Source organism: Gymnoscopelus microlampas (assembly GCF_963454915.1).
Source record: "Gymnoscopelus microlampas genome assembly, chromosome: 10".
Taxonomy (NCBI): domain Eukaryota; kingdom Metazoa; phylum Chordata; class Actinopteri; order Myctophiformes; family Myctophidae; genus Gymnoscopelus; species Gymnoscopelus microlampas.
The window spans coordinates 32,033,997-32,060,239 of record NC_139947.1 but is presented as its reverse complement, the minus strand read 5'-3'; the positions used below and the strand labels follow the sequence as shown (position 1 = coordinate 32,060,239).

General features: G+C 39.8%; 1 protein-coding gene across 1 annotated transcript; it reads right to left on the bottom strand.

Moving 5' to 3' along the window:
* Positions 1-26,037, bottom strand: srm (spermidine synthase). The gene is made up of 33 exons (XM_084070064.1): positions 25,853-26,037; positions 24,383-24,519; positions 24,069-24,192; positions 23,595-23,699; positions 23,184-23,343; positions 22,858-22,966; positions 22,482-22,557; positions 21,852-21,962; positions 21,349-21,492; positions 20,604-20,794; positions 19,753-19,909; positions 18,787-18,935; positions 18,139-18,189; positions 17,617-17,728; positions 17,441-17,488; positions 17,256-17,331; positions 16,680-16,789; positions 16,494-16,586; positions 16,324-16,392; positions 15,957-16,062; positions 15,799-15,872; positions 15,215-15,395; positions 13,227-13,294; positions 12,883-12,962; positions 12,699-12,724; positions 6,136-6,373; positions 5,271-5,391; positions 5,042-5,134; positions 4,738-4,891; positions 4,545-4,628; positions 3,086-3,231; positions 2,549-2,671; positions 1-1,858 (listed from the first exon to the last, which is right to left on the bottom strand). Exons 1-33 carry the CDS (start codon positions 25,985-25,987, stop codon positions 1,841-1,843), a joined length of 3,669 nt encoding a protein of 1,222 aa, XP_083926190.1. The 5' UTR covers positions 25,988-26,037; the 3' UTR covers positions 1-1,840.
* Positions 26,038-26,243: the final 206 nt, after the last annotated feature.

Below are 26,243 nucleotides of genomic sequence, written 5' to 3'. Positions count from 1 at the left end.
TTCACATTCCCTTGTTTATTCGGTATGGGTTTTCTCTCCCGGGTGGGTAAAACTGATTTACTAGGAGCTGTTGAGACAGGAAGACCCGAACAAACACTCTAGCAGGGGTCTTCCAGGTTTTTCAGGCCAATGACCCCTTAGCTGAGAGATGAAGCTGGGACCCCACTACATATTGTATACAATTGTGTTAATGTGTTAATAAACATTCATATATATAGCTTCATAGACTTGTTTGACAGTACTAACATCAGTATTGTCAATTTATGTTTTCTGTTGTGTTGGATTCATGTTTTCAAAACATTTAGCTGTGGGGTTGGGAAACAGCAAGACCTCCTGATGTGGGTCACCACATAGCCACTTGAACTCTCAATACTTAGTAAACTTGACCTTTGTCTCTGTACTTCGTCTGCTCTTTTCCCCCTGAACACCAAATCTCTCAGCCAAAAACAGCAGAGCTACAAGCTTGTAGATCTGCTATTTTTGGTGAACGTTCCCCCAGAATAGGAGTGCTAGGGTTCAAGTGGTTAATGTAAAAAAACAAAACATAAAAGTTAGTCACACGAACATTTGCCCCCCCCCCCCTGTTGTAACTCTGAGGACCCCCCGTTGAAGACCCTTGCTCTATAGCAATGATGACTAGCAATGCTGATCAGAATAGGAGCCATTTATCACAAAATAAATATCACTTGCCCTACCTTTAACTCTCTTGAAAGCAAAAACAAAATTTGAATAGGTCTCCCATACTGCAATTTACATAATTGATTGATTTATTACAGTTAATTCATATAAAAAACATGATCTCATTGCTCAGGTATGACAATTTCTTAACATAAATTCATTGTGGATTTACAACCATTGTACTCCATGAAGATCATTTGCAATGTGATTCAACTACTCTCTTATCACATAAATCTCAAACAGGACCCATCCTCTAAAAACACCAAAACCAGGCATAGTTTTGAAAATGTTAGTCTAGCTCAAGAATGTATCATTAAGTCTTCGGTTTAAGGCTTACTATGATACTGTAACAGATACTTGAGAAGTTGAAGTAAGAAAAAGAAAAAGAAAACACCTTGGGCCAAAAGATGCTAATGTTTCTGTGGTCAGTAGTGGGTAAATACATTTCAAGGCTATAGTAAAGTATCACTCTCCACACAAAAATTAATATACTGTGTGTAGTATAAGTAATTAATATGTGGTGCATACAACATTGATATTTTAGAAGCAAAACGTTCTCAAACATTGAGACCTTAGCTTTCTTCTATTTGCCTGGAGGCACACAATAGCAATGTTTGCCTTTCAGCAATTGGAACGACCAAATCTCAGGCACTATACATTTCAGACAGATTTTTGCTTTTCATATTGTGATAAGTTCAAAATTAACCGGAGGAAAAACTTTTCTCTCTTCACAATAACCAAAATGAAATGTAGTCTAAATATGTACTATAGTATAATGGCTGATTTAAAGAGCACATTGCTTTAAAAGGTCAGGTAATGACAGCCATTTTGTGTCCACTCAACCCAAACCACTCCATTGTTCTTTACAAGAGGATGACAGAAGAAAAACAATGCAATCTACTGAAACAAATAAATACATACAAAGAGCATGTAAGACTGGAAGGAGGGAAGCATTGGAAGGAATTAACACTCTCTTGTAAGGCCCAGCATCCCCCATGACTGTATCATAAAATCTTCACCGGGTCCTCCTCCTACTCCCCTCCAGTACCGCGTGGACAGTGTTGTGTGTTTGGAGAGGAGGTGCAGCAATTGTGGTACAAGGTGGAGCTTCTGTTGTCAGAGAGCCAGGTTGAGGATTGACAGGGTGGGCTTTTGTTGCCACTCAAGCTTCACTGAGTACCTGTCAAAGGTTTGAGAGGATACAAAGTTCAACATGCTCAGCAGATATGAGAGTAGCTACAGTGTTTCCCCTTTATGCATTCAAAAGTGGCGCCGCTGTTGAATGCCGAGTGCTGTTGAGTGCCACTGCTCAATTTATGTAACTTTTTATATATTTTTTAACAATAGAAGACGGCTCTATTTTTTAGTCTTTGTAAAATTAAGTTATATTATATATCAGTAACGACACGTGTCCAGGCAGTTACACACTTGTAAGGAGAGGACGCTCTGTCCAGACCCATTGGAAGAGTTACAAGATCTTGCAACGCGCTCACGTTACTTTAGCATTTTTCTTGTCCTTGTCATCTCTGAGCAAACAAATTCCAAATCAGCTGTAAGTTGGTTTTGGCAATAAATGTTTGAATATTATGTGAATATTCTGTTTACAACGAAGTCTATGGGTCTTACTAAGCATACCCTCTCAATAGATCGGGCTCCGTCTATCTACATATTCAGGTAATTTGTCGTTTTTGTTTTGCCTGGAGGCGATACCTGTCGATCTCAAAGACACGATTCACCACTGCTGCTGCTACTTCATTCTAGGGGAAACACTGAGCTAGCAACCACTGTAAAAATGAAATGCAAGAAGTTCATTTACAAGCATCCTACTACATGAATGTATTTATTTTTAATAGTGTGCATCAACATATACCTTTCTTGCAAACTCTGGGAGGATAAATGATGCTCTGTGGATTCCAGGATTGTAATATTTAAGGTTCATACTTTCCACCTCATCTTTCGATAGCTCTCTCACTGGCTCCCGGAAATTCGTCTCCTAATTAAAACATTTACAACCTCAGTTATTCCATTGGTCAAAGTGTAGTTAACTGCATTATTACAAACTGTTTAGTTTAACTGTAAAGGGTCGTTCCACACCAAGAATAATAACTATAAAGATAACTACAAGTAAGCAGAACATGATGCGTTGAACAAGAAGCCCTTTAAATACTGATGTATTTTCATGGGCTCTTACCGTTTCTATCATCCATCAAATCACGTGAAGTGAAGATATCATTTCCCAACTGTCATCATGATATAGCCATCCACTTGAGTTAGAAAAATAATTAAAATGACATTCACCGTAATCTTTATAGTTATTGTTCTTGGTGTGGACAGGCCTTAAACCTTTGCTGTTTATAGAGAAGACAGTGACAATGGTTGACAAATGGAGAATGACAAAAACACTCACAGCATTTTTACTGCACAGCATGAAGCCAATTTGGCCACTGGGGTATGTGGGGATGGTGCAGTAGGCGTAGTCCACCACAGGAAAGAGACTCTTGCAGAAGGTCCGCATCTCCTTTATCAGCTCCAAATGGAGCCATTGACACTCTCCTGCAGAAATACACAAAAGTGCACAGGAAGTGCCATTTTCTGTCAGTAACTGTCTCCGTCTTCTAGTACAGGGATCTTCAATGTTTTTTTCAGGCCAAGGACACCTCTGAGAGAAGAAGCAGAGACCCGGCAGACCCCCACTACATATTGGACTCATGTTAAATGTGTGTTTTCAGAAATTGCACTTAAACCCTCAATACTTAGTAAACTTTGTTTAGAGCAAAAAAAACAGACCAAGTACTTGGTCTGCTCTTTTCACTGTACACCAAACCTCTTCGTCAAAAATAGCAGATCTACAAGCTCACAACACGTCTGTGATGTGTTCTTTACTCATTAAGACATCAATCAGCAGGCTGCCCCACAGAAAATATTTACTTTTAGTTGGTTACAGTCAAAATTGCAAAATCAGTCCCATCTCAGACAGGCAAATTTGAAGATTCTACAGTTCTGGACAGTTTTGTTTGAATATTTGACCACCGGTCCCATCCATGTGTCCTGTAGTTAGAGACAGCTTTTGGACAGTTGATAAGCCTTTGCAGAGATCTTGGAGTCTGGCTCATAGAGCTTTTCAATTTGGGTGGTAGATCAGGTCTCAGTTTTACTTTCTGCCTAAAGCGCAACTTGTTTTCAAGTGGTGCAGCCGGTTATATAATTGACATGTGCACACACGCATGTGGGCATCTCTCTATTTGGCGCATGAGATACGGAAGTGTGCGCCCACGAACACAGCATATAATAATTGTTGTGGGTGAAGTTGGAGAGCAAGTAAAAAACACCCCAATACCATACAGAATCTTATTGTCTGGCCATGCCTTCATTGTCTGGCTTTATTGATTTGTGATGGGAAATATGACAATTCTAATATGTATAATATTGTATTTACTTAAAGGCTTTTATACGGCTATATATAGCCCCAGGCCAAGGTGTCTATTCTTTGTTTACTCTAACATTCTTGAGGAAGACAAAAGGTGTTAGCCCAGTTATATGATACATGTTTTGATAGCCCAGGTCATGGGGTCTATTGCTGATTATCCTCCTTTGTCCTCCATCCAACAGCTATACCTAAAGTATTAATCTCTTTCTCTGTCCCAGCCTAGGAGTGCTTGGGACGGAGAGGGCAGAGGGGGAGAGAGGGCTTGGCAGCTTCGGCCTAGCAATCTAGGCTGTTAGGCCCTGCTGTGAGGATATTCTTATAATAATTATAATATTCTTATAATAATGTTCTTTAAAAAAATATTCCTTCACCCTGCATGATTAGTATTGCTTCTCAATGACAGATTACAAAAAACAATTCCCTGTGGAAAAAACTTCACCTTGGCAACAAAGAATTCCACCCTCTCTCAAGGCTGTCTTCATCAGCTGATAGTAAGACTCCTTGAACAAACTCTCAGCAGGGCCTATGACACAAGAATAGAGATCAAACCATAGCAGATATACACACCAATTACAACAAGTTTGCAAAGAAAGAACACACTTGAGAAACACTGGTCCTGGTTGAGGACTTACCCACAGGGTCTGATGAATCTGTGATAATTACATCAAATGCATCCTGGTTCTGTTTCATGAACTCAAACCCATCTCCAACATTAAGGGTGAGCTTTGGACTGAAGAACCCCTTGGCCATCCCTGGGAGGTATTTCTTTGATACGTTGATGACGTCCTTTGGCAAATGACATGAACACAGTCAGAAACAACAGCATTGTTTATGTGAGCTACTGATTAGAATAATTTTGAAGGCTGAACTCGGATGAAGCATGGGGGAAATGATGCAGCTTTTCATGTAGTTGGTAATTTGGTAACACACACACACCTCATCTATCTCACATTGAACCACTGTCTCAACCAGTGGATGTTTCACCACTTCCCTCAGCACACCACCATCTCCACCGCCTATGATCAATACCTGCGAAGAGAATGGCAGCAGCCACCACAACAACAAATGTAATTTACTTTAACAGGTTATGGAGATCAATGTTTAGATAAAGATAATTATTCAATTTTGTACACAATTAACCAGTTGGTGTAACAAAACTAAATACCTTCTTGGGACAGGGATGGCTGCAGAGGGGAAGGTTGGCAATCATCTCTTGATAGGAAAACTCGTCCCTCTCTGTGCACTGGATGACCCCATCCAGCACCAGAACGTTTCCATAGGTTTTACTGCAACACAGAGAGAGCAAAACGTGATCGAGACCACATACGCATACATACATAGATCAGTGGTTCTCTAAGTGGATTTAAGGGACTCTCTGGGTTCCTTTAGGGGGGTTTAAATTGACCCTTACAAGTATGTAACTCTGACAGTATACAAATGGAACCAAATGAACCTTAACGGGTCCATTTGGTTCCATTTGTACACTGTCAGAGATAAGGGGAGACCTTGAAATGTAAAAGTTTGAGAAGCATTGACATAGATCATAGCCAGGTTACCTAAGCCAGTTATGTAATATGTAATATACATACATACATACTATATTTTGCTGACTCTGCTAGCACATGCTTTCATAGCCACTGCTGGCAGCCAGCTGTCACTGACTGACTAATATAGACCTGGTGCTTTAAGCTAAACATAAATACACTATATCTATGTATATCGGCCACTAGCTAGACAATTGTTTTAGCAGAAGTTGCGGACAAAAATCACTGTCAAAAATGTTGTTAAACCAACTTCAGCAAAAGGGTAGGTACTACCGGCTGGCTGCTATAATGCTAACTGATGTTTAATAGTTGGGAGAGCCTCATTCTTTGGTGTTTCGACCAGGTGGGCGTGGTTTTGAGGGATCGTTTTGAGGTCAGGTTTAGGCATATAACCGCGCCTACCTGGGCGAAACACCAAAGAAAGAGGGAGAACCGTTAATAGTTAGCGTAGTGTGGCTAGTTGACTAGCCCCAAAAGTATACTGACCTCTTAAAGACCATTACATCTTGGAACTTGGACTTCTGGTGATAGAGGACCTCCTCCACCTGAAGGCTCATGGCCTGTCCCGGCCACAACGTGCACGTCTCCGTGAACCAGCCTTCTTTTATGTTGTCCATTATTATTATAAGACGACCAGACAGTCCTTTTTCGAAGGGGGTTTTGCTGCTGCTTGTGTGGCAACAATGTGATGCGAGGAGAGCAAAGTAAAGCAGTGTTGCCAGGTCTTGAGAGAGAAATAAGCGGCCACGTCTATGAAAACAAGCCCAAAAGAAGCGATTACATTGGCTATTTGAAATGGCTGCTATTTTCAAAATGAAAAGAAAAAAAAAAGTTAAAATTGTGGATTTTTTTTCCTTCAAATCCACACAAATCTTGTATGGGGGTCTCTGGCACAAGATAGTTTCAGAAGGTTGGGTATGTCTACAAATAATATTTGTACATTATTAATTTGGGGTCCTTGCCATGAAAACGTTTGAGAACCACTGATTTAAACAATGTTTACAACAAGGTCAAATATTAAGTAGCTACATTTTAGAAACAAGACCAAATCAAGTACACTAGCCCAAATAAGCAACGACACTTTAGAAACAAGCCCAAAAAACCGCAACCCTACAAGCGACTTTACACAAAAACAAGCCCAAAGTCGCTTATAATAAGCAGACATGGCAACCCTGCAAGTAGGTGCTGTGACACTTCATTGGGGCGTTTCGGTCAACCACACATGCTTGGAGTTCTAGCGAATAGGACGACGCTGACGTCAGAGCGAGTTGTATTGGCCAATGGAAACGCAGCGAGCGTGAGTTCACGTAGCTTGTTCGCCTTCACACAACTCTCCTGCTGTTGTCCCCACGTGAAAGTGCCATACTGTCAGTGGTGGAAAAAGTACTCCATTTTTTTTACTTAAGTAAAAGTATCAATACTGCAATATAGAAATACTCTGTTAGGGCACGGTCACACCGCACTTTTACCCTACCTATGAGGGCAGATTCTGCCAATGCATTTTAATGGAAATGAAGTGTTTTTTTGTTGTTGCAGAAAACCACAACCGCTCCATTGACACCATTGAAATGCATTGGCAGAATCCGCCCTCATAGGTCAATTAAAAGGGTGTGACCGTGCCATTACAAGTAAAAGTCCGGAATTCAAAATGTACTTATGTACTTTTGAGTAAAAGTACAAAAGTATTGGTATCAAAATGTACTTAATTAAAGTACCAAAAGTAGAAAGTACTCATTATGCAGAATCCATTTCACAAGTTAAAATATATTTTTACATAGAAGATCTAAGCTTGTATCGGCTATTTTTAAATGGCCGAAATGTAGTTTGGCTGTAGTGGGTAATGTCATATGTTTTGTAATGATAATCAAAATCTAACTAGTCACTAAAGTTTTCAAATAATTGTAGTGGAGTAAAGGTACAATATTTGCCTCTGAGATGTAGGCCTATAGTGAGTTTGATTGATTGATTGATTGATTGATTGATGTACTTTAGTAAGACATGAGAACAACTAATGGAATTACAAATTCACAATACAAGATCTACTAAACTGGAAGACTCATAAAGCACTAAGCTTGTTTAAAATGAGATCCCCATGCACACAAACCATGATTAGTAGACGTAAAAGTATTGAAATTTGTTAATACTCCAGTAAAGGAAAAGTACCTACAAATTTAGCTCTGGTCCAGAGCGTTAGTGAGTTCTAGAACTCACTAACGCTCTGGACCAGAGCTACTACACATTGTACTGTACAGTAGGCTACTTGGGTAAATGTACTGAGTTACTTTACACCACTGCATACATACTCTCTGTGTGTGTGTGTGTGTGTGTGTGTGTGTGTGTGTGTGTGTGTGTGTGTGTGTGTGTGTGTGTGTGTGTGTGTGTGTGTGTGTCCACAACTCTCTCGTAGATGTATTTTATTGATTCTGACATTGAATCGATGAAATACATCTACGAGAGTCGTAATCTACGGCTAGTATCCTATGAATGATAAACATCCATCGGTAATGCGAAAAGAATCTGCTCCGATTTCTGAGCGCTTCGATATCATTTAATTTACTTATGGTCAGAGTATATTTATGCTCAATAACGTTGCAATTTTCATCTTTTAAGATTCATTCATATGCACGTACTTACCCGTTTGTTACACGTAGATGCGCGTTGAATGTTGTTTAGTTTAGAGTCAAGACTAGTAGGCCTAGCACCAAACAAACGGAGTGTCTGACACTCGGTGGAAAGTAATTTAGCCGTGATCACAGTTAGACGCGTAGGGCATTGGTTCTCAAAGTGGGGTCCGGGGACCCCCAGGGGTCCTTGAGGGAGTTCCAGGGGGTCCCCAGCTAAATGATAGATTAGGCACCAAATGGACCCTTATGGGTCTGTAACTCTGAGCGTGTACAAATGGAACCAAATGGACCGGTCCATTTGGTTCCATTTGTACACGCTCAGAATTAAATTTAACATAGCTTTTACAATATAAATTGGGGTCCAAGAGATAGAAATGCCATTAAATGGGGGTTCGTAGCCCTAATGCATGTCAAACTGGGGGTCCTTGAAATTAAAATGGTTGAGAATCACTGCTAGAGCCGTAAAAATCTTCTCTTATGGGGGTCCCTGGCATATTTTTTCAAATCCGCGGGCTAATAAGTGTCAATTGGGGGTCCTTGACATGAAAAAGTTTAAGAACCACTGGCGTAGGGGCGCAGTTGTGTAACTACAACAATGTTTCTGGACAAAAAGTGTATTTTAGACGTGAGGTGGGGGCTCCGAGTGTTCCCACTTAAGAAAGTAGGCTTTCAAGTAGCTCCATAAAGAACCTCTCACTCCGCTATACAGCTCCGAGATGAGGCTCTATGTGGTTCTCATCCGGGATCGGTCGAACGTCCGCCAAGCTCCGCTGTTTACCCTTTTGTATACATCATATCCCAAAACTAATGGTAGATTCCAAACCTCACGGATGTTTAAGGTTTGGACCGGAGCATAATATTTTAGGTCTGGAGCGACACTACCCGTTTAAATCGCTTATTTAGTCCGCCGGTGGCCATGTTTCCCATTGTAGCCAAATCAGGAGCAGTACTGGCAGCGGACGTAGGGGGGTTTTCCGGGTGGAATGGGAAACATGGCCACCGGCGGACTAAATAAGCGATTTAAACGGGTAGTTTCGCTCCAGACCTAAAATATTATGCTCCGGTCCAAACCTTAAACATCCGTGAGGTTTGGAATCTACCATTAGTTTTGGGATATGATGTATACAAAAGGGTAAACAGCGGAGCCTTGGCGGACGTTCGACCGATCCCGGATGAGAACCACATAGAGCCTCATCTCGGAGCTGTATAGCGGAGTGAGAGGTTCTTTATGGAGCTAGCTTTCAAGGTGAGTAGCGAAAGTGTATTTTAAGTAACTATATGGATGGACCAGACCAGAACTAAACTGAAAGGTTTATTGACTTAAAGACCAATTCGGGGGCTTGTTTTGTTTGCAGACACATTAAATATATCCAGCATTAATTTACCATTTGGTATTGTGCGAATGGAACCAAATGGACCAATTGGGTCCATTTGGTTTAATATCTCTCGGAGTTACAAATTTAAGCCCTTACATTTCGCCATTAGCCATATCAGATATATGATATTACCACCACTACTACTGCATTGTGCCTGTTGTAGAAGTCCCAGTTTTGCGCAAATCCAAACGAATTGGGTGAGCTGTTGTTTGGTGACAGGACAGGAGGATAGCTCCGGTCGACACACACTACAGCTGCTCCATCCCAGATGCAGAGCACATGTGTAGCCTTAGCTACTGTTAATGCCTGTGGTCCATGTTGGTTTCATGTTCCAGGTTACCTGTTAACAAATACACATTGCCCCGTCTGTAAAAACGTCACAACTCTGCAACATCTGCCAGGTAGCCAAACTTACCGAATAGTAGCCTACCTGGGGTTCATATAACCGGGAGTTATAGTGTAGTAGTGTATATATTTTATCTCCCATGTGAATCCCTCGTCTTAGATTTAAAAACTGTTTTTTTTTTGTGTCAAGTCAACCAACACCATTTTCTGACCTGTCAACGTCCTAGTTTTTATCAGTATGTTCTACCCACTGGAGATCGACTACACACGCTTCACACAGCTGTGTTCCGTGAGCAGAAATAACAGCTGTGTTCCGTCAGCAACGATAAGGTGGCAACAATAAGACTTCCGGTGGACGATCTCTTCAGAATAAGAGTACCCTCTAGAGCAAAAAGGAGCCATTGAAAAACGGTTAATTTGCACATTAAAACTATAAATTAAGCATTTAAACGACATATTATGTTTCTATACAACACATATTATGTTTCTGTGTAACAAAAAGGGATTTAAAACATTAATAATTTATATAAATGGATAAATGCTGTTCAAAGGAATGCATATACAAATTGGACACTGGACAGGAGACGGCTCCGCGAGGCAACACTTTGGACATACGCACGCGTTCAGGGAGACCTCCTCTACAATACCACACTCTCGGATAAGCCCGAGAGGTGTAAAAAAAAAAGTGTGGCGGACCGTCCAGTGAGGTCAGAGGTCAGAAAAGTGGCAAAAAGTGCCGCTTTCAGACAATAGTTGGCGCCGCACAGGAGACGGCTCCGCGAGGCAACACTTTGAACATACGCACGCGTTCAGGGATACCTCCTCTACAATACCACTCTCGGATAAGCCCGAGAGGTGTAAAAAAAAAGTGTGGCGGACCGTCCAGTGAGGTCAGAGGTCAGAAAAGTGGCAAAAAGTGCCGCGGATACCCCCCCCCCCCCCCCTCACTGCGTCCCTGCTATAGAATGTACATAATATGATGGGATAATAATTTAGGAACTGATATATTGGATATAGAGTTGACCTACAACACTTAGTTCAAGGTTAAATATGTAAAAAGCAATCATGTCATCTGCCTTGTTCATGGCTCTGATAGCCTGAGGAAGGCTTTTTCTGTGTCCACAATCACACCAAAAATACTGTAACTTATTCTTGTTAGCTTCTAAAATGTATCAAATAATTATACATACAAATGTTTAGGCAGCAACATGCATGTTATCTAAATATTTACATGTTCATTTATATTTATATGTTCACCATGGTGAAAATGAACGGAGGTTGAGCATGAATTACTGTGTGAAAAGCAATACTGCCTGCTAGTGGCAAGCACTACGCACAGCAAGGAATATTGATTGAGTTCAGTAGAACCTCAAACTCCTTCTGTCCAAGGATTTCTGACTGGACACAGTGGACAGTGAAGTGTGCTATTAATCTGATAGAATATACAGTAGCAGCATGCTCATGGAAAGGCTTTATAAAGCAAAGTTATAGAATGTGCAAAACATAATCAATATGGTTCACTTCTTTCCTCTGTACATTGGGTCAGGAGGACCCATATTTGGGTCACAGGCCCATTTTTATGGGTTGTGACTTGTGAGTAAACATCCTTTCACTTGTTTTACGTTTCCTACACAAACAATTACTATCATTTCAAAAGATGAATTAAAAAATAATTAAATGAAGAATGAAAAAAGAAAATTAAAAAATAAATTAAAAAAAACAAATGGAAATCATTTAAAAAACCTTTAAGAAATAATGAAACAGCAGCAAGCTCGAGCTTGTAGACCAACTATTCAAAAACATTTGAAATGGGGCGTCAGTGGTTAATTTATAATGTATTCTTGTAGGTTTGGGTCCCGGGGAGACACCACATTTATCCTTTGGGTCATGAGCTGAAAGGTTTGGGAACAACTGGTCTAATGACCAGTAATGTTAATTCTTAGCTCTACTGGTTAAAAATGTATATTTTGTAATGATAATCAAAATCTACAACTAGTCACTAAAGTTTTCAAATAATTGTAGTGGAGTAAAAGTACAATATTTGCCTCTGAGATGTAGTGGAGCAGAAGTAAAAGTATTGAAAATTGGAAATACTCCAGTAAAAATCATGTAGCATGTGTTTTAAAAGACATTGTTGTTGTCTATAATAGTGTTTAATAAGGAGGTTACCGAAGTACTCCCAAGTTAGGAACATTATTTTAAGCATCAACCAGGCTATATTTACATGGAAAAGTGTTCCATAAAATTGAAAATGCATGTTGAACTTCAATATGACCAAAACAATAAAAAATAAATAGACAAAAGTGAAGCTGATTAAATGGGTTCCCTCTCCTGACTGGATGAAATTGGTGTCCCACCTGAAAATGTATTTTCTGTTTAGTAAAGAGCTGGAGAGATAGGTAGACCCCTGTTACTGAACAAACTATAGCAATCACTAATCAGAATATAGAGCTTTCACTTTTTAACAAAATTATTTTGTTTAAAAAAAATATATCACACCACCCTTTAAGACATTTTATGTATCAACCATAAGACATTTTATGTATCAACCACATGGAAAAGTATTCCATAAAATAGAAAATACATGTTGAACTTCAATAAACACTGATAATCATCTTGAAGGGAAACAAAAAACAATACAAAGCATCAAAAGGGCTTTGAGGTTGGAAAGAAAAATATGTATGAACTGAAAGGTTAGTCTATTTTTTGGGCCAGCTGTGTCGGAATCCTCTGTGAAAAGAAACAAAAAATACAGTTACACAATGGAATCTATTACATATCTCCCAAGTAAGTAGCCTACAGTTCATGTAAAATAACTTTAACCTCATTGACATTTTAACTATAATTGGCATGTAGTTCTACCTGTCTAAAACGTGTGAATATTTTACCTGTCAGATTTTCCAGCCATGTAGGACATACTACGGTTTCCAGCGGATGCATCAGACTTATGTCCTTTAGGGGTTTTCTTCTGAATGGACAAAAATGCATACTGATAATTTCAAACGTTAATACGTTGTTACACAAATAATGTGATCTATCCCTTTCCGCTACTAAAAGAGATGCTAAACCATAATTGATTATAGCTTTGAGTTGGAGATATTAAAACGTGTGTGTGTGTGTGTGTGTGTGTGTGTGTGTGTGTGTGTGTGTGTGTGTGTGTGTGTGTGTGTGTGTGAAATGTATGCAATTACAGTATTGCGGTTGCCTTGAAATTGACCACAGTCACCATTACCTTTTTTCTGGGCTCATGGCCTTCCCTGTTTGGGTCAAATTGTGACCCATTGTCCTTTGATTTGGTACCTTAAAAACAAAATGGGGAACATTCACTACAATTTTTCATCATTACGTGAAACTTTGTCTGAGTTGGCCAACACTGGCAAACATGCTGAGGGACATAATAATTCAGCTCTAAATGATGGCCTAGAAAATAAATAAAAAGCGTTGGAATCTGTCTATATTATGCATAGGCTACAAGCAATACATCCTTTGACATATTTTTTCATAAGTTTGGTACTGTTGTAATTGATTTTGCATGAAGAATAAAGCATTCTAATGACATACGCAAGCTTTGATCCCCTGGTAAGTCAGCCTCGGAGCCGACTTGAGAAAGAGCGGAGCTTCCGCTAAAATCACTGACAATAAAACATTAGTGAATCAGACTATCAATGAAGGAATTGCCGTATTTATTTATACTTAATACTGGTCTCTTTTGATAAATTAGTACTGGCATCAGTTTAGGCTTGGTACGATACGAGTAAAATCTTTCATATGACAGAAGGACAAGATATTCTGTGGCATGTCACTTCACACAATGTTCCCAGAACAGTGTTTCCTCACTTCAATTTCAGACCGTTGAAAAATTGGAATAACACCAAGGGGAAAGTTGACAAGAAATGTTGTTGTACGATTATACACAATCTTGGCTCCCCATATTCAGTTGGAATGAATGAGGACTTTGATATGAGGGATATGCGGTTCTAGAGATATCGTTATTTCCGCTGTGTCCCCCTTGGCTGATTTAGGTCTAGTAGCCTATTAATGATGACGGCATGGTGGCCCGATACCCTTTAATATATCCATTCTGGTTAACATGAATATGAATACAATTATGGCTTATTGGTACATTTTGTATAGTTCTTTCTATGTGTGTTGTAAGTGAATAATAATAATAAAATATAATTATAATTCTTGACCCCCCACCCCCGTAAATTATTATTGTGAGCCATTAGCAGTAAATTAGCAGTAAATGGTTTATAGAAATTGAAATGTTTCCACCTTGTGGCACTTATAGGTGTTGCAGCTGTTCACAAGTCACCCGAACATGCGCATTGTCAAGGAAATTTGAAGTATGTAATATTGTTAATCTGAAAGAACTCTATAATGTGAATTTAGAACAAACCAATGTATAGTTGTACTGCTTTTTAAGTTCCCCGCAGTCTGTGTGACTCCACCCTGCCTCTATGAGACAGGCTGGCACCTATGCAACATTTAAATTCTTTTGTTTTGTCATCATGCTTGTTGACTAAATTAACATCTCTATGTGAAAACTGTCTGTGGTTGGTGTTGAGGGGGTGTCTGAAACAAGCCTATATAACCAGAGGTGGGACATGACCTCAGAGAGTCAGCATGTATGTCCCATTGATGACATGTACGTTGGCTCCACTGTATTAATACTTTTAAACTCTCTCATACTTTGGAAATTGAATTCTTGTCTGTCTCATGAGTGCCCCATACAGATTCTGCTTTCACAGCATTCATTTAAGCATCCCAGGATGCCGGGACGTTTAAACAAATGCGCATGTTCGGGTGACTTGTGGACTTGTTCATATACGCACCATAGTCGTTGCATACAGGCAACGACTGATTGACACACATCACCGTTGAATTCAGACACACAATGCATTGTTCATGTTTTCTGATTGGTTTAGGTGAGCATGCTTACATGAACAGAACATGATGAATGTCTATGCAACGCCTGAAAACAACGATTATTTGGCAAAAAACAGGACAATTTGGTAGTGAATGTTGAAAATCTATACATATACACGTATTAGAGTTTTAGAGATATTTGTTGGGACTCTGGACACAGCTTGAAATCAGGACAATCCCGGAAAAATGGAACGTCTGGAACATGATCTGATGATGGTCTATTGATCAAAATCAAAGCACAAAAAAGTTGTCTAAAACCAAGGAACCATTTGACTGCTTTAATATTCTTACCAGCAAAGACTTTGAAGTCTGATTGGGTATAGTTGAAGGGTTTGAAGTCATCTTTGGGAGTCGAGTCAGAATCTCCAGGTGTCTCTACAGCAGATTTCATCAGTTTCTTGGTGGGTTTTGGAGTTGACTCTCCAGGTTCACTGGCGACCCTCTCCCTTTTCTTTCCTCCTGATTTTGCAGCCTGAAAAATAAAAAATAAAATAAAAAAGCAAACGGTATGTGAGGAACAGGACTCCATTGCTTTAATCCCATGCTGTGCACGATACCTCTCCAGGCAAATCATGGACATTAGAAGGGCTTTACCATGCTGGTGTTATGATCTGCGATAGCAACAGTCTTTATTAGCCCTCTGACCACTTTGGTATTGGTCAATTGGTGGGCTAATGCAACTTTAACATGTAGACACATTCAACCAAGAAGGAGCGTGGCATATTATGTGAATAAAGGCTTGCATTCTTAGCTAAAAATTGTAAACATGTAAAGATAAGCCCATTTTGGATTTACCAATACCAAAATTATTGGAAGACGAACAGTATGTCCCACAGAAGAAGCTGAATAAAAAAAAGATAAAAAAAAAAACTTACAGAAGCCTGTTGTCGGACAGTAACAACGTCCTGTAGAGAATCTTGATAGGTCTGTTTGGTCTTTTGCCTTTCCGCTGTAGAAGAATAGAGTACAGTATGATGAAGACTGTTAACATGTGTGCTTACCACAGACTTTGAAGCAGCTTAATGCTCCATACCTGCCACCTTCTTTGCAAGCTCCCTTGCTTTTTGCTTTGCGGCCTTCTTGACTTCCATCTCCCGCTGCTGCTGCTCAATGCTTTGTAGTTTCCACCTTTTACTGATCTATTAATATCAGATGGTAGAGCAATCAACATTCAAGTATAGGGTCCATAAAAAATAAATGTTCATCATTTTAAAAGAAGTGAAACCCACTCTCGCAAAATGTCTGCCGACAAGAAAATAAAGGTTTTCAATAGGATATAATGGTGAATTATGTACAAGAGAACACAACTAAACCTGACCCCTTTCAACTGTCTCTATGTATATTTTGAACCTTGCTTTGATGGTGATTATGTATTGATGAATAGAGGTCTTGTGGATTACCTCGTATATTTTTGTTGAGGGATCGAACTTGGCATTTTTGTTCACGTGCACATCACCGGAGGGTAAATACTAAAAATAAACAGGGACAAAATTTAACAACATTAATCATCCATTTAAAACGGCAACAACATCTTTTCAAAACTCAAGTGTCATCTCTGGCAAAGTTTTACCATTCTGAAAGGGTTTTGGAAAGACTCAATGATTCGGTTGGTTTTCTGTTGAGCCACAGTGAGGGAAGCTTGGTCATCATTTGACTCCGACTCCTGCAAAGGAAGAGCAAATACACAAGAATCAACTATTATTTTTGAATATGTTGGCTAAAAATTGAGCATTAACACTTTGTAGCTGTTTTCTACCTCAAAAAGTGAGATTCTGGCTGGTGCAATGAGACCAGCAGTTATTTTCACATCGATCTCCATTCCTTGTTCCTCATCGGCAAACATCACTCCTTTCTTGGTAGGTAGTTCTGAAAACAGATGCATGAATTTTATGTCTATTTATAAGGAATCAAAACGTAGAAGTATGCATTCAGAACAAATTGAACTATGTAATCTATAGAGCATACAACATCTTTTAGATTTCAGTCTACAGTACTTTGAACGGAAAGGTTTTCCTGGATTTTTAACACCAACACAAATGTCTCCTTCTTGCATTTCTTGCAATGCCTTGGGCCTGCATAGTGGTTTCTCTCCCTCTTTTCATATGGCATAATGCAGTGTTCTTAACGTAACCACATGAACCCTAGCGTCCTTATTCTGGGGGCGAACATTCTGCGAAAGTACTAGATTTACAAACTCGCCATGTGTCACAACGCATTTAGAACCTGTAGATCGGCTACTTTTGCGAAAGAGATTTGTGTAGAGGGGAAAAAAAAGGAGAAGACCAAGTATGGAGCCGAGTGCATATACAGTACACTACTCTGTGTTTCTTACCATGTGGTGAAAAGACGGGGAAATCACTTTCAGACTCCTTTGATGTATCATGAGGACCAAACAATGTATTCTCTGGCTGTAAAATGATTATAAAATATTAAATGTTCATCTCAGATCATTACAAATATTCAGGGCAGAATTGTTATATCAAAATCAATGATGATGATATACATTTCTCAACCAACCTTCTTTATTGGTGTGAGTCCTTTGCTCTTCTGAGCAACGATTTCTGCCTGAAGAAGAAACAAAAGCATGTTTAATTTATCTAGCTGCCTTTATTGTCAAGTGACCTAAACTAAAATAAACCAGTAAAAGAACATTACTGATATAAAAACAATGCTTTTCACAGATCATTGCTCACCTTAAGAAGAGGCATGTCCCTGGCCTGCATTACCAATAAATGGAGCTCAGTAATCTGCTGCCTCACCATTGGTGGGACAGGGTGACAGCAGGCAATGATTCCCTGAGGCTCTCTGGGTGAAGGAACACAAACCATACGTTTATGATCACAGGTGTGAACAACACACCAAAAAAAGACACCACATACTAGGCTTGGGATCCGGAACAAGATAAAAAATTCTGTTCCATCTCATTTGGGACCGTTTCCGGAACCGGTTTATCGCTTGGTTTATCATAGGACCATGATAACTCCGAGAGTGTACACAATTTGTACACTCTCAGAATTAGACCTGCAAGAGCCCATTTGGAACCACCCTAGGAACCGTTAATGAATCGGACCGTTAAGAGGGAATCGTTAAAATCCTAAAGGATCCCAACCCTACCACATAAAAGGAGTAATGAAACAGAGCTGTGTGACCAAACAAAGTAGCTATACACATTCAGTGGAACATACATAATCAAATAAGACATCGCATAAACTTACTTAGGCAATTCCTCCGATATCTTGATCATCATATGATTAGGCAGGAGATATCTAAAGAGGAGAGATGCATATAAATGACCATAAGTAGCAGCGCTCCGGAAAGCTTTGATGCTGAAAGATCCTAAGAGCAGCGAGGTTTCATGTCAGGTTCTTGTCAGTCATTATTATTCATCATCGCTGTTGGGCAGAAACTTGCATCTCCATATTTCATCTTTTTATGTTTTTCCCCCCATAAACGAATGCCAGTGTTGCGCAAAAGTAGCAAAAAACAGCTGATTTACAAGCACACATGTTGCTTTGTGACGTGTTGAGATTGTAGATCTCTATTATTCTTAAATGTTTGAATTTCTTTGAGAGATGTTCACCTACAAGGACATGCCCAAAATAGGGATGCAAGGGTTAAAGTGGTTAAGTCTGTCTGTGGGTTTTATACATATTTAACCAAAGAAAAGTATTAACATGAGCTTGTTAACAAAATAATTACTACAGTATCCATTGGCACACATTTCCTGAAAAGTCAAAGTTATGGACATACAAGGTTTCAGTTTCAGCGACGGTATATACAATTCTGCTAGACATTAATTCTGAATTAGAAAGTAGCTGCAACAGGCAAATGTAACAGCTGCTCCGTCAATTTCCGCAGCCTACCCAGTGCTCTCATCTTCCTGCCTGGCTAACTTGTCCCTCCAGGCAAACAGCAATCTGAAGGCTGTCAACTGCTGGGTGTTGAACGCCCTCTTCTGCCTCTTCTGCAGCTCCATGTACGACACCTCTGTGTAGATTGGCTTCACATATTTCTGCAGAGGGTTGAGGGGGAGTGTCATGGAGAATGTTAGGTCATGTATTTGGTTATGAGGATACATTTAGAATATAAAAGTATCAATTACATATGTGTAAATCACTGGCAACAGCATAGCGAAAAGAGATAGCAGATGGATCTGTAAACCACTTAAGCCCTAGTTTCACGTAGCCAGACGATCAAAGATCTCCACCTACCGATTATGTCTGGGGAAATCTAAATTCAATCTAAGGGCTTGAACGGTGGAGAAAACCAGCGCTAACAAACCTACGCCTTCTGCTTTGAAAAGCAATCCTGATACCGTCCCAATATGAAGGACCGACCCTTAAGTCTTTGCATTGGTTCTATGATGTTATTTCTTACATTTCCACATTGTTTCCAGACAGTTTTTAGCCCATTCATTGAATTTAGATGTCACCAGACGTATCAGTAGGCGGAGATCTCTGATCACCCTGTTGCGCGAGACTACTTAATTCCTAAATCTGCGGTTCTCAAACTATGGGTCGCGGGAAGGTGCCGTTGGGGTCACGCATTGTCAACCGGAAAAATACATTAAAATGGCAAATTTATGTTTGAGTACCCCTGCCCTAAACTTATCTACAAGCTCACAACACATCATACTGCAACACGTCGTGAGCTTGTAGATCTGCTATATTTTTTTTTGTGGGGGAGGGAAAATGAGGGAAAATGTTTTAATTAAGAATAATAATAATAAAGAAACACCTATAATGACATGGTCAAAATAGGGACGCCAGGTGGTTAAAGAAATGACAGTTTAAGGGTGCATGGTGAAAAGCCTGCTAGAGATGTTGGACCTTTAGGGAGAGGTCTCTGCTCTTATTCCAGACACTCTGCAGGAGGCCAGGCTGGCCGTGGTTGAATTCAAATAGATCCACCCTCAGACGGTCGTACACATAGAGGAGGTAGTGAGTGTCAGCCCTAGCATACTGGAACATCACATCTGGCAATGGTCTGCAGGAACAAATGACAACACAATCCTTAACACTTCACAATCCTGCCTTCAAATCAGAAATCATGCCATTTGTACCGTTTCACTAATGCCTTTACCTAGAACAACGTACAATGATTGAGTTTAGTGTCTTGCTCAAGGACACTTAGACTAAACACATGCCACTACCTGCCACCCTTAGTGGCAAGTAGTGGTATGAGATGTTTCAAACAAGGATCAAATATCTTCAAACCTTGTTTGAAACCTGCAATATCATTTTATTGTTTATTGTTAATGTTGTGTGAGTGTGGAAGAACATAATGCAGTATTATTTGGAGGGAGACTACGTTGTTCTAGTCTTTTGAAGCTTTTACGGTGTGGCTCTGCAGGACGCGAGCCGTCAATTAAAGTATCAGGGTGTGTGTGTGTGTGTGTGTGTGTGTGTGTGTGTGTGTGTGTGTGTGTGTGTGTGTGTGTGTGTGTGTGAAGCTAATCTCTCAAACTGCTGGACCGATCACCAGAACCAAATGTCTTGTGCACATTGCCAGTGGATCCCAAGATCCACTGGCAGATTTTGTTGTTGTTTGTTATCCTTTTATGCGATGTATATTGTATTAGAGTTGGTCACAAATCCTATTTCCATGAAAATGGACAAGTAAGTACAATTTTAAGCTTAAAATCACACAGCCAAACATGAACAAGGACCAATCTACCTACCGAACCCTCCAGTCAGCAAGCTGATAGCGCTTATCTGAGTCCACGTTGCAGTAGTGTGTCAGCAGGTGGTCCAGAGAGTTCCTGGCCAGGTTAACAGCACGGCTCGCCTGGTGTGTGTCAAACATATTGACCACATATACGCCAAAATCCTTCTGGAGCCATTCGATGTCAGAGTCAGCACCATGAAATACCTGGTCAAAATAAGGTAATCATTAAGATTTGGTACTATACTGTATATAACCCAAAACGTGTGGAGTGTGTGTGTGTGTGTGTGTGTGTGTGTGTGTGTGTGTGTGTGTGTGTGTGTGTGTGTGTGTGTGTGTGTGTTTTAACTTTCTTCCAGCAGACCAGTTGTCCAATTGCCTCCAAACTTGCCAAAAACAAAATTAGTCATGCATCTGGCCTTTGAACTGCCTACTTTTCCCTCTTGCAGTGTTCAGTGTGTATACATGTTCTATTTTTGCCCCATACTTTCGCCACTAGGGTGCCTGTGATTTCACTGAATATTATTCAGTGAATATAATCTGATCCCAGAGCCACTGAGCCAAGTGACTAAGCTTCTAAAAACTGAATAATTACCAATCAAGGATATAATATATTATATATACAGAAAAACTGTAAACTCAACAAACAATTGTATTTTAGTCTTTTAAAATTAAATCTAAAGTATTTGCAGGTGTAGTATAAGGTAGAGTATTAAGTGCACTATGGGGAGAACGGATGGGATGGAAGGGGATGCACTTACCTTGACAATACCCGGGTCTGTGAAAGACTCGTTCAAGACGTACATCTCACTGCGGAGCTCCAAGGTGTCTACAATGAAGTCCTCCTCTCTGGTTGAGATCTGCATCAGACAGGTGATGCCCATGTAACTCCTGTAAGAGTGGTGCTGGGAGAGGGAGAAAAACATCCAACATGTAGGATCAATGTGTTACAGTCTGAAATGCGTCTTATTTTCAGAAAATAAAATCCACAGCTGTACATGCTGGTCTGTGATGGGCTTAGTTTGTAATTGTCAACGTTTCATAATTATAGAAAACTGACATATTAACAATATACTGAACATTTAATTCATCACCCAATGTTGTTAAATATAGCTAGCATTACCATCTACAAAATAATAAGCAATAAAATAAACTGCCAAATGATCTATCATCACTTTAGTTTAGCCAAAATCATTACGTTCTATTATGATCTCACGCAAGTCAATTTGATAGCCAAACAAATTCAATAAATCTGGTCCTGTACCTCCAGGTCCACGGCAAATTCTGACATCTTGCACAACTTCTCATTAAGAGCCACCAGCTCCTCCAGTGTGTCCACGAAGGAGCACTTGGTCTCATCTAATGGCTTGTACATCTGGAAATAATGAATGTATCATGGGTTCATACTGGGACATTAAGGCTTAGACTTTTCTCAACTAGTGGTTAATGGCATAATTACAGGTGGTCCATTTGGAAAATATTTTAAAATATAAAAATAATCTACATTGTACCTTTGTTAAATGTACCAAAAGATTTTAAATAATAAGTCCATCAAAATTAAGAAATATTTGTGAACTAATAGGCTTAACGTGTGAAAAAAATTAAGTGAAATAATGACTGTATACTTTATTGCACACCGAAAACAGCAAATCTACACATGTACACACATGTGGCGCAGTGTGACGCGTTGTGAGCTTGTAGAACAGCTATTTTCAGTGCATGACAGCAGCACACACCTAAGTATAAATCCAGCTTTAATAAATAAAAAAAACATAATAGAAATGACTGTTATGCCTTCTTATGTACTAAATATATAAATGTATATAGTTGTAGGGAGATGGGGTGGTGTAGTGCTTGAAGTTGTTGCACCAATATTCTATATCTTGTTTTTTACCTGTGGTTCAGGCTTTGACAGAAGGCTTTCTGGTACCGTCAGATGATTTATTTCATATTGGTACGGGTGTGCAAACCTACACGGATCGGGATGTTCAGAGGAAAAAAATTAAGCTAGACAGTAAAGTTGACATTATACAGAGAAATAAGTGAAACATGAGTAACCCTTTAATATGTAAGACCCATTATTCCTGATTCCATACACATGTTGCTTGCCAGGTGATCGGAGATCTCCACCTATTGATATGTCTAGGGACTAAATGCAATGTACATAGTTGAACGGCCGCTAACTAACCTATACCGACAGCTTTGAAAACCAATCTCGTGAGACATTATGTCCATGATCCAATGAGTTGAAGATGAAACACATGTCTTACATGTCATCCACATGTTCCTGGGTTCTCTGCTGATGAATCATGTCAGCCAGAGCAGCCGGCACGTCCAAGTCCTCGGGTCTCTCTTTGCGTATTCGTTTGTCGGTGAAATCTACAAAGGGAACCACAAAAATACTAATCAGTTGAACGGATTTTGGTGCAATCTCTTACAAAGCATATGGGTGTTATTTTCATTCAATAATGATTAACATTTTAATCATTATTGCATGACACAACCTGTAAATCAAAAACCAGTACCAAGACATCATTGTTGCAATGAAGGTCGACATCAGGAGGTGCAAAAATGAATAAATAACAGTTTGGCTTACATGAGGGAAGGGGCTTGATTGCATTTGGCTTCACAAAGATCTTGGGGATAAATGGGGTGTTGCTGTTGTCGACTTTTTCTTTGAATTTCAGCTGAGGTCTGATAATGTTCTTGGCATGGAGCAATCTGTACGTCTCAGAACCACGGCCAGGTTCTGAACTCTGATCAAATAAAAGCAAAACATTTGATCATTAAGGGATTGGATGGAAGAACATTGATGACAACTGTTAACTAACCCTACCCTAACTCTAAATGAAATAAAAATTACTGTGAATAGCAAACATAAATGTTCATACAGATTTATTGCCCAAAGATTTCAACTGTTTTATTTCCAGAGCTGGCGTGCCTTAAAATTCAGTGCCGGCACTCGCTGAAATTATGAGATTTCTTTATCTTATTTTAATTAGCCAACCTTGCGATTCCAGCTGGACACAACAACCTTCGGAGTCTGAAACCCTGCAGGCATGACAGGCTGCTGGCTCCTGTTCACCCCATCAGCTTCATCAAGCAGGATCCCCTGGAAATCATTCACAGGAAATAAGACTTTCTAATCCAAGTATCTATCACAGAGCAAAAGTAACAGAAACCATAGATCATATGTGGGCATCTGCAAGGAATTATGGGCCTCTTGATAAAATATTGTACTAGATGCTTGAACAGCCAAGTTATTTAAAAACAAAGCAGTGGTTTTCAAAGTAAAGAGCGGGGACCTTCAGTGGTCAATGGGGGGGTTCCAGAAGTCCCAAATGCCATTTGAAATGGGACTCCAGGGACTAATTCAAGTCAATGTGGGGCACAGTCCATGTCACATGAAAATGTTAAAAGCACAAAAAAGGGTGCCATCTTTACAATATTTCCCTGCATTTCAAATATGTCTTGATCATACCGCTCGTTCAAGGATGGCATCATTGGAGTCCACCACCAGGTCAAGCCGTTCTTCCAACCCTGTCAGTTTGTCCCGGTCTCTCATGCGAGATCTGCAGCCATGGTAGTGCATAATCTGACTCATGCTAAGAAACGGAAAGAGTAAAAAAGTAAGTAAGTCCTGAATCTTCAGTTTAACAAAAAATTACAATTCGTTTTCGTGCCTAGTTTTCTATGCACGAAAACCTGTGATGTGACAATAAAGCTGATTCTGAGTCAACAAACTATGGGTTATACTTTTGTTCTTAACATAAGTGATCGTGCAGGCCTACTCACCAATGCAGGAGTCTATCTCCTTGAGTTTCACAGAACTCCTGGAACCCAGGGAAGCTTCGATAAAAATCAAAGTCATCTCCTGTTTGAGGAAGACCAGCGGATGCTTTGGTGGCTGATAATACAGTCCCCAATCCATACTGCGGGAGAGTGAATACAGATTACAATACATCGGTGGTTTGAGCAGAGAGACCATTATCTCCACACAATCAACATGTAATTAACTAGCCGCAAGCAACTCAGATGCTATAATGTTATCTGGCATCTAGAGTTGCAATACAAACCCTTGACAGCCCATTCATGCAAACAGAAAAGTCCTATCTGATTGTATTCAACTATGCTAAACTCACCAATATTGCAGCTGTAAGGAAAGCTTGGATTATCTGTCAAGTTCTTGTATTATACAAATCCACCTTAGACATGTTAAGAGCTACTTTCTGTCAATAAATTCTGTGCAGGTGTTTATTTTTTAGAAGTGTTCCAAGTTTGGAAGCAATCGTTTTCAATAACGCAACGTCCTGCTGCATTTATTAAGTGCAAATTTTAAACAGGTGGTACGCAGGACCACCCGAGTGATTTCCAACAAGCACTTCCAAACTAACACTTAGAAAAATAATCACATGCACGGAATTTATTGACATAAAGTATTTCATAACATGTCTACGCCTATTTATGGTGGATTTTTGTGAAACAAAAACTTGGTAGACACAAAGAGGATAATCCAAGCTTTCCATACAGCTGCAATCTTGGTGAGTTTAACGTAGTCGAGTACAGTCAGATAGGACTTTTCTGTTTGGATGAATGGGCTGTCAAGGGTTGGTATTGCAACTCTAGATGCCAGATAGCATTATAGCATTTGAGTTGCTTGTGACTAGTACCTCAGTTTTATTTATTTACAAGGCAATATCTCCTTTAGACAGCCTGATTGAGAGATGTGTGGGCTGTGGGGTAAGTTGTGTTGATCAAGTAGATCAGATCTACTTTATGTTACGACATTTTCATAACATTATTACAGTATGCAGTGGTGCTAGAAGTACTCACATGTTTTACTTAAGTAAAAGTATTAATACCATAATGAAGACATACTTTTACCACTATAAGTACGGCATTCAACGTTTACTTGAGTAGGAGTACACAAATATTGGCAACATATACCAAAAAGTACTCATTATGCAGAATGTCCCATTTCAAAGCTTTACAAAATGTATACAAATCTTTTGAAAATTGCAGATCTACAAGCTCACAAGGCGTCACATCTGCTATTTGCAAATAGCTTAAGTATATGTAGGGCTGAAGTGGTTAATGCATGTTTTGCAATAATAATCTCAATTTTTACACCACTGCCAGATGGCTAATATTGGCTATTATAACATTTAACAGGACAGGCAAGTCCACTATGTGAGCCTCCCAGCAGCAGCCAGCCTGTTCCTCTCCTCTCCACGTTGTCTGTACACAGACCGTTGCTTTACTTACTTTAACGAACGCATCCACGTCCTTAAAACCAGGGCAGAACTCCTTTGTTTCGTCCGCCGATACGTCGTCCTTTGTGGTCGAATTGTTGTCTTGTTGGCCGTTGTTTGGTGAAACGCTGGACCCTGAAGTACTCATAATGTCTAGTTTGTGTACATGTGTCTGTCTGAGGAAATAAGACCAGCCACTTCCGCAGTGCTCCTTCCTTCTACGTTCGCAAATCAGCGATCCAGGGTTAAACAGCGCCACCAAATGGCCAGGGGCGGCGGGCCGACTGGCAAACGCATGGGGACACCACTCTATGATGGACACGCCTGTTTGTTGCATAATGATTGATTGATTGATTGATTGATTGATTGATTGATTGATTGATTGATTGATTGATTGATTGATT